This window comes from Condylura cristata, unplaced genomic scaffold (genome assembly GCF_000260355.1).
Source record: "Condylura cristata isolate star-nosed mole 26May11 unplaced genomic scaffold, ConCri1.0 scaffold00010, whole genome shotgun sequence".
In the NCBI taxonomy this organism is placed as follows: domain Eukaryota; kingdom Metazoa; phylum Chordata; class Mammalia; order Eulipotyphla; family Talpidae; genus Condylura; species Condylura cristata.
The window spans coordinates 57,311,436-57,323,801 of record NW_004567111.1 but is presented as its reverse complement, the minus strand read 5'-3'; the positions used below and the strand labels follow the sequence as shown (position 1 = coordinate 57,323,801).

The 12,366-nt window shown below is 33.7% G+C and overlaps 1 protein-coding gene across 1 annotated transcript in view; it reads left to right on the top strand.

Moving 5' to 3' along the window:
* Positions 1–12,366, top strand: part of IFT88 (intraflagellar transport 88) — a 140,995-nt gene that overhangs the window by 29,518 nt on the left and 99,111 nt on the right. Inside the window, exons 7-11 of the mRNA XM_004680357.2 lie at positions 2,879–2,969; positions 5,086–5,190; positions 6,401–6,503; positions 7,295–7,409; positions 9,744–9,975. Coding sequence (XP_004680414.1) covers positions 2,879–2,969; positions 5,086–5,190; positions 6,401–6,503; positions 7,295–7,409; positions 9,744–9,975 — 646 coding nt within the window. The remainder of the gene's footprint in view (positions 1–2,878; positions 2,970–5,085; positions 5,191–6,400; positions 6,504–7,294; positions 7,410–9,743; positions 9,976–12,366) is intronic.

Below are 12,366 nucleotides of genomic sequence, written 5' to 3'. Positions count from 1 at the left end.
CAGTTATCTACCTTCTAGTGAGTACAGGGTGTTTTCGTTTGGGTTGAAACTTGCAGTAAGTGAGTCTATAGTCCATTTTCAGTCCTCAATTCCTATGCAGGCTTGGACAAGGTGATCTGGGCGTCTTTACTTTGCCGCCATCTTCCCGGAAGTCCTATATATGGTTATTTTTAAAAGAAATTGAAAGAAAAAAATAGAACACATAAGAAGTGAGTTTATCATGCTAATACTAAAAAGTTTAACTTTTAATGGATTAATTTAGTTTTGTGCTAGTGGCTATATCGAAAAGCAAGGTAAAAATTAAACTGTGTACATTTATTGGTATCTAAGTACCACTGATGTATATAGCTTACAAATGGAAGGCAACATTTATTGAGTATTTACTGTATGCCAGGTACTATGAAAGTATTTTTTTTTATATAAGACTGAACTGTATCATCAGTTGGAATAGAGATAAAGTGAAGTAGAGAGATGTTACCTTGGTAATACTAATAAAGTTAGGGTTGAGATTTGAACCAAGGATGTATATTTCCAGACTTCATTCTTTTAACCACTACATTATGTTACTTCAGTACAGTAAATGTTTAAAATTTCAATTCTTAAACCCAGATTATGGCCTATTGTACAAATTATATAATTTACCTTTTTGACTAACAAGGAAGTTCTGTAGAAAATCACTTTACTTTTTGTCCTTGTTACCAATAGTGTGTTTTCTAATAAAAGTGTGTTGTATTATTTAAATATTATTTCATTTAGGATTATTTTGCCTGCTAACAACAGATGTCATATCAGAAAAATCATATATGCAATAAGAACATTTATTATTTTCCATGGCAGGAAGTCTCGAGAAGGAAAAATTGTAGAAATGGCTAATTTAATGGTTCAATAACATCATTTCTAGTTCAGCTTCTTTTTGAGTCTCGACTTTTCTTAAGAATCTGCCCATCCTTATAATGCCAAGTGAACCTTCAGTATTCAAAATCTCCGTATAGTTAGTAAAGCTTAAAAATCAGAAAATTCCATCTGAGGTTTCCTATAAAAAGCAAAGACAATTATTACAGGTGTAGTTTGCTCCAAGCAGATGTGCCTTCATTTCTAATTGATCAAAAATTCATGACATACCCATTATTAAATCCAGCATTTGACCAAATAATGAGAGTCTTGATTAACATCGACTCTGCATACAAGTAAGAAGGGTTATTGGCAGACTTCTATGTGATAGGTGTCTAGCATTCATCTTGGTGGCATTTGATAGAGCAGGTAGTTTCTTTGGGTTTGTTTATAGAGTTCTCACAGATTTTTAGCTTTTAAATTTTGTGTTGACAAGTCGCCAAAACTTATGGGGCACTTTAAAAGCAGTTATAAGAGGAAAATATATAGAAATATAGGCTCACATGAAGAAACAAGAAATAACTCAAACAATCGAATGTCCCACATTAAAGAACTGGAAAAAGAACAACAAAATAACCCAAAAGCTAACAGAAAACAGGAAATAATAAAAGTCAAATCAGAAATAAATGAAATGGATAGTAGAAAACAGTCCAAAAAATCAATGAAACCAAAAGTTGGCTATTTGAAAAAATAAGCAAGATAGACAAGCCACTAGCCAGGTTCACAAAGAACAAACAAGAGAAAGCACAACTAGACAGAATCATAAACAAAAGAGGAGAAATCACAACAGATCCAGCAGAAATCAAAAGAATAGTAAGAGAATACTATGAGCAACTATATGCAAACAAGTTCAACAATTTAGCAGAAATAGACAAATTCCTACAACTCTACAATTGCCCAAAGCTAGATAAAGAAGAAATAGAACAACTAAACAGGCCAATTATAAGCAAGGAAATTGAAGTAATTAAAACCTTTCCTAAAAATAAAAGCCCAGGATCAGATGGATTTACAAATGAATTTCACTGAACGTTCAGAAAAGAACTAGTGCCTATTCTATGGAGAATCATCCAAAAAATCAAAGAAGAAGGAAAACTACCACATACTTTCTATGAGGCTAACATCACACTAATAGCAAAACTAAATAAAAAAACACACAAAAAGAAAACTTCAGACCACTCTCCCTAATGAACACTGATGCAAAAATCCTCAACAAAGCTTAGCTGTCAGAATCCAGCAATGCATTAAAAGAATAATACACCATGACCAAGTGGGCTTTATCCCAGGAGCACAAGGATGGTTCAACATGAGAAAATCAATTAATGTAATCCATCACATCAACCGATAGAAGAATAAAAACCACATAATCATATCAATAGATGTGGAGAAGGCAGACAGCCCACTAATTGGGAAAACATTTTCTCACACAAAAGTAGTGATAAAGGACTCATCACAAAAATATACGGAGAACTGATGAAACTCAACAAAAATAAAGTAAACAAATTTTCATTTGACACAGGATCTGATTAAAAGAATCCACATTCATTTTGGGATATTAACCTAGAGCTTAGGCTCTAGATTTACTGTACTTGTATTTAAATCCTGGCTTTATAACTTACTAGTTGTGTGATCTTAGGCATAATACTTTCTAAACGTCAGTTTCTGTGTCAGTAAAATGAGAATAATGATAGTACTTGTTTCTCATGTTATTACGAAGGCTAACAGTCAGAATTAGAGTTAAGCATTTAGCTCAGCATTAAATTATACTTGTGCTAAATAAATGTTAACTTGATATTTTTACTACTGTTAATGAATAATTACATAATGTTATTAACCAACACTACATTTGTTCTTCAAAGCCAATTACTCATTTGTCCTGTCTGTGGCCTCTTGAAGTTTGAATGCATGTAATGGACAGTGTTAAAAGTAAATTAAATTTTAGTATGTATTATTCATGATTCAAAGTTCATCTGCTTTTTCTCTTCAATAGCCCAGAAGAAAAGATTCGACAATTAGAAAAGAAAGTAAATGAATTGGTAGAAGAAAGCTGTGTTGCCAATAGCTGTGGAGACTTAAAATTAGTAAGTTCATAACCTAAATGGATTCAATATATGTGTGTGTATATATATGTCTGTTTTTAATCTGTATACACAAATAAGCATATATATAGATTTTTTTGTTTTGCCAATTAGTTTTCATTGAAGTAATTATTTTGATAACGTACAGTTGTAACTTTGCTTCATAATCTTTGATACCATAACAGTGTGCTGGTTTTGTAATTTTTGAGACTGGTCATTTCAGTGAGGCAAAAATATTCTAATACTTTGGTTGATTAAATTTTGAAGTCTGGTGGGTAAGGCATGTGCCATGATTTACCAGCAGTACTAAGAACTCTTTTCTAATTTAACCCTTAGTACTTAAAAATATTTGTTCCTGTGAACTGCAAAATTATGAATTGGTTTTTGGGAATCCAACTTGCTTTTCTTAAATTAGACCGCTCCTTTTAGTGTGCATTGTTCAGATTATTTTGATTGTTGTATAGGAGTAAAACTTTTGTAATTTGGCTATCAGATTAATAAATACCATGAAAGAATATTGAAAAGATGAGATCCAGCAAGTTCTGGCAAGGATGTAGAGAAAAGGGAAGCCTCCTCCACTTCTGGTGGGAATGCAAACTGGTGTAGCTCTTATGGAAAGCAGTGTGGAGGTGTCTGAAAACATTAAACATGCTATTCAAACAAGTAATTCTAACCATCTACCAAAAAAATTTAAAAACACTAATTTTTGAAAGGAAACTTGCATTCCTATTCATTATAGCTAAACTTGAAACAACCTAAATGCCCCCAAACAGTTGAATGGCTCAAGACTACTACTCATAATCAAAAAAAAGATAAATTCATGTCATTTGTGATAACATGGATGGAGCTTAAAGGATAATCCTAACAAAATAAGTCAGAAGGAGAAAGATAAATGCTAGACAGTGTCACTAATATGTGGAATATAAGGTAAATATATAAAGACAAGCTGAAAAAAACTAACCCTTGATAGCTGACTATAGAGCTGAGATATCAAGGGGGTAGGAGGTGAGAGAGGGGAAAAACAGGGAGGGAAGAAGCAAGGGTCTGTGATAGTGAAGTATGGGTGAGTTGCTGGTAAGTGTACTAGGGTGGCAGTGCCTGGTGCAGTACCAGTACATTGGGATGCCCCAGTGTGACCTCCGTTAAAAGTGAATAAATATATTTTTTAAAGTTTCAGGGGAATTTTTAAATTACTTAAATTTAAACGTAGATTGAAAAAACTTAATAGAAAAAAAATGGTGTAAAAGTGATGATCACTGTTTATATAATTGGTGCTTTTTAATATAATTCTTAAAAAACAACTCATGCAGATATTCTGTCTGTGATTAGTCTCTCAATATAAATCAACAAAATGTTCTGGGCATTTTGAGTATGGGATAGGAGCACCAAACTAACCTTCTGCTATAATATTGAGTAGCATTTATCCCTTGACTTGTATTCTGGGCTACTTAGAAACCATCTAGATTTTTATTGCATGTGAACAAACTAAAATACCCAAATATTCAGAAATTGTGAAGACAAACGAACTAAATAGAACTAAAACCAGGAGGTAGGACCCTCCCTGGTGGCACAGCACTATGAAGCTATAGCAGGCAATGCAGCTTGGGTTCAATCCCCGGCCAGGGAGGTGACCCACATGGCACGGCAGACCTCCCCTGGCCCGCCCACTGTTCCCCTCAGCAGTGTACTTCGCTCATCTACCAGTCCTGTTCCTCACTTTGTCTCTTCTGGTGAATCCTCTTACCCTCCGCACCTCTGATCTGTATCCTAGTTCTGTATGCATAAATAAATAAATCTTAAAAAAAAAACAAAACTGAAACATGGTAGAAAGTATGATGTTAAGAAACTTAGCTTGTGGCAAATGTATTGTTTTATCCCTCATATATTCCTCTTTGCTAGAAGAAAAAATCTCAGCATGTTGTGGCAGTAAGCTCCAATTTAAATGCATGCTCTGGATTCTTTGTTTTCAAAGGAGTTTATGGTCACAGGGCAGCAGGGTATCCTGGGTATCCAAGGATCAGTCATGTATCCAACCAGGCTTCATGCAGATATCTACAAGTACATAATAGATTCATGACAGTTGCTTGAAGGAATTTACAAAGTGTAAACTTGATTTCAGGCCTTAGAAAAGGCAAAAGATGCAGGAAGAAAAGAGAGAGTCCTGGTGAGGCAACGAGAACAAGTTACAACTCCAGAAAATATCAATTTGGACTTAACTTACTCAGTAAGTATTGTTAACTGAAGTAAGTGTGTCATTGATAGAATTTATAAGATAATCAAAGTGAGGATTCAAATCCAGCATCATTTAGTACAAAAGATATTAGTCTGTTAGAACTGTTCCCACAGTCATCAGTTTGAGTTTATTTTTGAAGGGGATATTGGTGGGAGAAGGAACTTTCTGGTACTCTTTGAGATACACTTTCAGTTTCTTAAGTTATCCTCATCTAAAAATAGTTGATGCTGTATGTGTATAGATAAGGGCAAATGCTGGGGTCTTACTACTTCTTTAATTTCTAAAGAATGTGTTGTGGAAATGGAAAGCTGGCTATCCAGTGTTAAAGTGTATTTATCTGGTTCTTTGGTCATTATTGGGGGTTGAAAGGCTGATTTACCCTCAGGCAGCGCACAGTTTTACATAATACTCTTAAAATGTCTATGTAGTATGTGTGTGTAGAAGAGTATGGTTACGTCAGCGTTTATAATATGTTCACATTATGAATAATATAAAGCCTGTTGAGTAAAATTATTTTCTCAAAAATTTTAAATTCCAGAAGTCTTTTCTTTTGTTTTCTTTTATGTAAAAATCTTCCTGCTTGAGGTACCCAGAATTAGTTAATAATTACCTTTACTTCATTAGATACTATCTTTGGTCTGTGCAAAGATACTTTATTTAGTTCCTTAGTTATTTTTAATTATTTGATGAGTACTTGCAAACCCACCATTCCACTGACTTGAAGATTGCTAAATTTATGCTTTGTTCAGTGTGATTAATGAAATGCTAATACAGACTTCTTGGTCCTTGATTTTCAAGAATTTAAAACTATACCAGATACTATTCTTTGAAGGAAGTAAAAAAAAGTAACAAATCTAGCAACATTTGTACAGTTCTGAAAAGATACTTTGATGATGTTTGTATTGCTGTTTAAATGTATATAGTTTCAATGCAAAAAATCTTCATAGGCTAAACAAATGGCAAAAAAGAACTTTTGGAATTTTGAGTTAGAAGAATTTTTACCTCTAGGCAGCAGACCTCCTGTACAGTACAGAGTGTATGAAGAGAATTTTGCTCTTTTGCCTGCTTGACCAGGAATAGGATCCCCAGCAAATTTCACAATATACTTATACTTTGCTATAGGATTTTAACCTCTAGAACAAGCATAGGTGTAAGAGGCCTAAAATGATCATTGTGTTTTTTTTGTAATTTTTTTCCTTAGGTTCTTTTCAACTTGGCTAGTCAGTATTCAGCTAATGAAATGTATGCTGAGGCACTAAACACATATCAAGTTATAGTGAAAAATAAGATGTTTAGCAATGCAGGTAGGTATAATGAGTTTTTCTAATAAGTATAGTTCTTTTATAACATTAATGTACATTTTTGTAATTTATGATTTCTCATAATTTCTATGAAATACTATTTATGTGAAAAATATGTAAATACAAATGAAGAAATATGGGTTGGTATGGGTAGTATATTCTTTTATCAGAAGTAGGATATATAATGACAATCCCATAAAAAATGTTTTCCTTCATATAATTTATCCCTAAGAGACTGTAGTTTATTTTTAGCAAATATATAACTCTGATAACAGTATTAAAGTTTATCATATCATTTTCTTTAATACATTAAAGTGTTGCAACTTTATAGAATCTAATTTTAAAGTGTCTTATAATTTTAAGTCTTGTATTTGTCTTAGATCACAACTCCAGTTTTAGAATGTAAATCAACTGTTTTCTAGTCATGTTTTTAGGAATCCATCTTAAGTTCCATTTCTTCACAGAAGATTAGTATGTAAATACATGGAAGCAGTATAAATTTTTTAATAATATAATAGTTTATTTTTTACATCATTTTGTGCCTTTTTCCATCTCAGTTGTAATCCCCGTGGGCTGCCCATCACCAAATCACCCATGTGCCATCATCATAGTCCAAGCACTTCCCTCTCCCAATTGTTTTTGAAGAAGCAGTAAAAATTTTTAAGTGAGACTTTTAATAAGTGTTTAAAGGTTCTTAACGTGAAAAAAGCTTCAAAGAGTAGGAATTAATATCATATGAAATATCAGAAAAAGTGAAAAATTGAATATTATACATTTGTTGTGTTTTTAATTAGGAAGATTGAAAGTGAATATGGGAAACATTTATTTAAAACAAAGAAATTATTCCAAAGCCATTAAATTTTACCGAATGGCATTAGATCAAATTCCAAGTGTTCATAAAGAAATGAGGTAAGTTTGTAAAACTTTGTTGTTTTTCAAAAATAATACAACTTCTGATCTGTGGTCTAAAGGTTGAGTATTTGCGATATTTATACATGAGGAGAATTTATATCTGTAGTGTTTTGCTTTGTTTCCTTTGTGACTACCTGCAAACAATGTATAATGACAAGTAATTGATTAAAGGTGTAATATATGACCAATGGAAATAAATTAAGCTACAAGGCAGAACTTACTGTCAAAAAAAAATCATAGCAGCAATTTTTTAGTAATCTCATGCTAGAATCTTAAGCTAGAAATAAAGATCTCCTTTTGAAAGGAAAGTATTATCTTTATATCTTAGACAAGAGGAAAACAGATATTTTCTATTCCTAAGATATTTCAGGAGCAGAAACAAAATTTCCCTTTACTATGGGAACGTGAGAGGTTTTCAGGATATTTACTGGTTATAATTTCTCCTAGATACAGTACAGTTCCTCTGTGATAATTGATTTATTTAAAAATTCCATCTTTCAAGATAGTTGTTTTTGTATTATGTGTGATAATTCATTATCATCAACAAGTATCTAGCTTATTAAACACAATACTCTTGGAGGTACTTTTTAACACAAATTTTGCCAAGAATTTGAGTATTTTAGATAAATATAAGTATAGTATATAAATACAGTACTAGAGAACATATGTTAAGTGTTTAACAAATAATAATCGAGCTCCTGTAGTAATTAAGAGAATATTAAAACTAGAATGTTCAAGAACTGCTTTATAGGCCTTTGCTGGCAGCCTAGGGATTAAGTCTCAATGATATCACTTCTGCCGCCTGAGTTTGATCCCCCCAGTCAGGGAGCTAACCCGTATATGGCTCAGCAAACCTCTCCTGTCACCCCTGCTACTTCCCTTAGCAATGTACTTCACTGAAACCACCTGTTTTACTCAATCCACTCTGTCTCTGATGCATCCTTTCACTTGAACACCTCTGGACTATGCTCCATTTCTTCTATGCAAAATATAAATAAATAAATAAATAAATAAATAATTGCTTGCTTTGCAAAGGAGGTATACTCGAGATAATTTACTTAAGATGAGGCAAGAAGTAACATTGAATACAAAGGAAAACTCCAGAAGAGCTAGGAAGATTCCAGTATTTGTGATTTGATCAGAGACTAGTGAATAAAAGAATTTAGTTGAACAGGAATATTATATTGAGGACTAGTTAGAAATAGGTGTGCTCACATCCATTTAGGATTTCTATAATTAACAGACAAACCATAGCAGGTATCAAAGAGGTAGCAAAAGTGGGACTATCACAGCATCATAAAAGAAATGTATATCTGGAAAATAACTAGGCAGTTTCTTTAAAAAGTTAAACATAAGGGCCCTCCTTGGTGACTCAGTGGGTTAAAGCACAGCATTAAGAAGCTAAAGCCACTTCAGCATGAGTTTGATGCCCAACCACAGAGGTGATCCACACGGCATAGCCACACCTCTTTTCCCGCTGCTCCCCTCAGCAGTGTACTTCATTAGTCGGCCTGTTCTATGCTTTCACCGCCCCTGCACCTCTGGCCTGCACACCAGTTCTGTATGCATAAATAAATAAATCTTTTTTTTTTTATTAAAAAGTTTATTTTTACATCACTTAGCACATTTTTTTTTCATCTCAATTGTAATCCCCACGGGTTTAAATAAATCTTTAAAAAAAAAAAGTTAAGCATCAATTTACTATATGATTAGCAATTTCTCTTCTAGGTATCTACCCAGGAAAACTGAAAAATTACATATTCACAAAGGATTATATACCAGTGTACATAGCATTATTCATAATAGCCAAAAAGTGGAAAGAATCCCAGATGTTCATCAAGCAGACAATGGATAAACAAATATGGTATATCCAAGCTATGAAATAGTATTTGGCAATAAAAAAGGAATGAGGTGCTAACCATGCCATAATATGGAGGGACCTTGAAAAGATTATGCTAATTTAAAGGAAGCCAAACACAAAATATCATATATTATTCCATTTATATGCGCCGCCCAGGAGAGGCAAATCCAGACAGAAAGTAGAGCTGGGGTAGTACAGCTCTGGAGTTAAGATGGGGAACGACTGGTAATAGGCACAGGATTTCCTTTTAGGGTGGTGGAAATAAAATAAGATGTGTGTATAGTTTCACAGTTGTGTAAATGTAGCAACAATCATTGAATTGTAAATTCTTATTTTACAATTCAATGCTATGTAAATTAAACCTTGCTAAATTTTAATACAAAACAGATAAATTGGAAACTGTGGAATATCTTAACTACTCTCCAAATAATGTAGACTTTTAAAGCTAATCCATGTTTATTTTTCTTTAGGATTAAAATTATGCAGAACATTGGAGTTACATTTATTAAAACTGGCCAGTATTCAGATGCCATTAATTCATTTGAGCACATAATGAGCATGGCACCAAATCTGAAGGCAGGCTTCAACTTAATTCTCAGTTACTTTGCTGTTGGAGATCGAGAAAAAATGAAGAAGGCATTTCAAAAATTAATTGCTGTTCCATTAGAAATTGATGATGATGATAAATACATTTCACCAAGTGTGAGTATGAAAACTTTTACATAGCCAGAACTTAGTTATCTGAGCTTATCTATTTTGCAGAAACGAGACGGGGGTAATGGGTTGCCTTACAGGTTTCTCTTAGCCCTATATTCAGTTGCTTTACCTAACTAAGTTATGTAACTAATTAAAGAACAAATTCTCATTTGTTATTCAAGCTAGATTGAGAATAGAACTCTTGAAATAGGGCTAGAGGTTATGGTTAAAAGACTGAACAAACTTAGTTAAAAAAGGAAAATCTTGTGAAAAATAAGATTGTAAATTATTCTTGATGAATAATATCTTGATCAAGGAATCATCAGTGATTTTCATTCACTGTTTCTTGAGACATTTTTGAACAGTGGAGACTAAAACCATGTGTACTAAATACATCAAGAATTTTAAAAATGTAATTCCTTATCCTTACTCATAAAATGGAGTATAATAATAAGAGTCCTCTTTTCATTATTGTCTTGAGGAAATACATAATGTTAAGTGAATACAGATATATATATATATATATATATATATATATATATATATATATATATATATATATATATATATATACATATATATAATAATCTCCATGCTTAAACATAAATTGGAAATATTAGCATGTGACCAAAGGGTACCGCAGACTCCAGATTGCAAAGGGGCGCATACACTAACAGGGATCTGGTCATCTGCACTCGCAAAGGGAAAGGAGGCAGACTCTTAGCATGAAAGATTTTAAATAGACTTATTGTGTAGAAGGAGGTAAAAGGAATGATTCGCATAACAAGATTCAGAAAATTACTCATCCTGTCATAGGCAGATGCCCAGCCCAGTATGGGAGTCAGGGCCAGTTAGGCCTGAATGCATGCCAAGCCTGAGGTACCTTTTGGCAGGGAACCAGCAGAAAAGGGTTTGGCAGTAGAAACCCTTCATCTCCCAGACAGTGGAGATGAAGGAACGATTGAAAATTTGAAATGTACTACGTGAAGATAATGCTACCACTGTCTCTGTCAGTGACCAGGTGCAACCTTCCCATTGCACTCTCACTTTCATGTCTCTTCTAAGTGCCTCAATATGTGTCTCCATGCGACTTCTCCAATGTGTCCTGTTTCCATTAGTACTAAGATGTGAGTCAGAGCAGAAGAAGCAAGAGAAAAAGAATATAGATGATCAGTTATAAACCAAGCATGACTGTTTAACTCTGCCCCTGGTTCCCAGGACTCCCACACTCATTCAGGAAGCCAAGTAGATGGTATTGTAGTCCTGCATGCCTGAGAGCTCTTCACTGTGGAAATGGTACTGGAGTCTATAAAAATGGGTTTTGGAGTTCACTCATCATTCATGGACTTACAGTTTGCTCCTTATTGTTCTTCTGACAGAAGGAAATATCCACCAAAGTAGAAACAATAGCTCGGGACACAGATTATTTTTCTTAGTGTTTCTTAAATACTTTTCTAATTTTTTACAAATATTGATAATATTGCTATATACTTTATTTTAAATCAAATCACATAAAATCTCATGTATTTTTAGATAAAATAGTGTACTAATGCTAATTTTGGAAGTTGAACTTAATAGATTTGTTGGTTTATTTGTAAGAGAAAAAGACATATTGAAGTTTAATAAGACCATGTAACTCTCCTGTATACATGGGAGAGACCCAGCATGACTGAGTACCCACCTACTCCACTGTGGCTTTGAATGCCATTATAAATAGTTTAGCTAGGATGAGGGAGGTTTATGTAGAAAGGAGAAAGTAGGGCATTTACTTAGGAAAACAAAGGTACTTCTGCCTTCTTTACTGAAAAGAGATGAGAGATTAGATCTTCCTGGAAAAGATACTTTATGGGGATAAGTTTAGATATCAACATTAAAAGTGCTATCTAATCTTCAGAACCCTTCCCAGAAAATAAACCTCTTGCTTAAGTCATCTTTTGGGATAGCAAAAGATTTTGTTCCCTTACATCCCCACTGTTGGAACTTCTATAGAAGTTCTATAATTCACCACTTGAGTTGTGCAAATATTTCATAAAAATTAGTCTCTTCAGGGCCCTCCCTGGTGGTACAGCAGGTTGGAGGACAGTACTATGAAGTGATCTGCAGCATGAGTTCGATCCCTGGCTAGGGAGGTAACTCACATGGTGTGGCATACCTCTCTTGACCTGCCTGCTGCTCCCCTCAGCAATATATTTCAGTTAATCTGCGTGTTCTGCTCCTCACTCTGTCTGATGAATTCTCTCACCGGCCCCTGTACCTTTGGCCTGTACCCCAGTTCTTGAAAGAATGAATGAATGATTAAATAAATAAATACATCTTTTGAAAAAAATTAGGGGTCCTCCTTGGTGGTGCATTGGGTTAAAGCGCAGCACTAAGAAGCTAAAACCACTTCAGCATGAG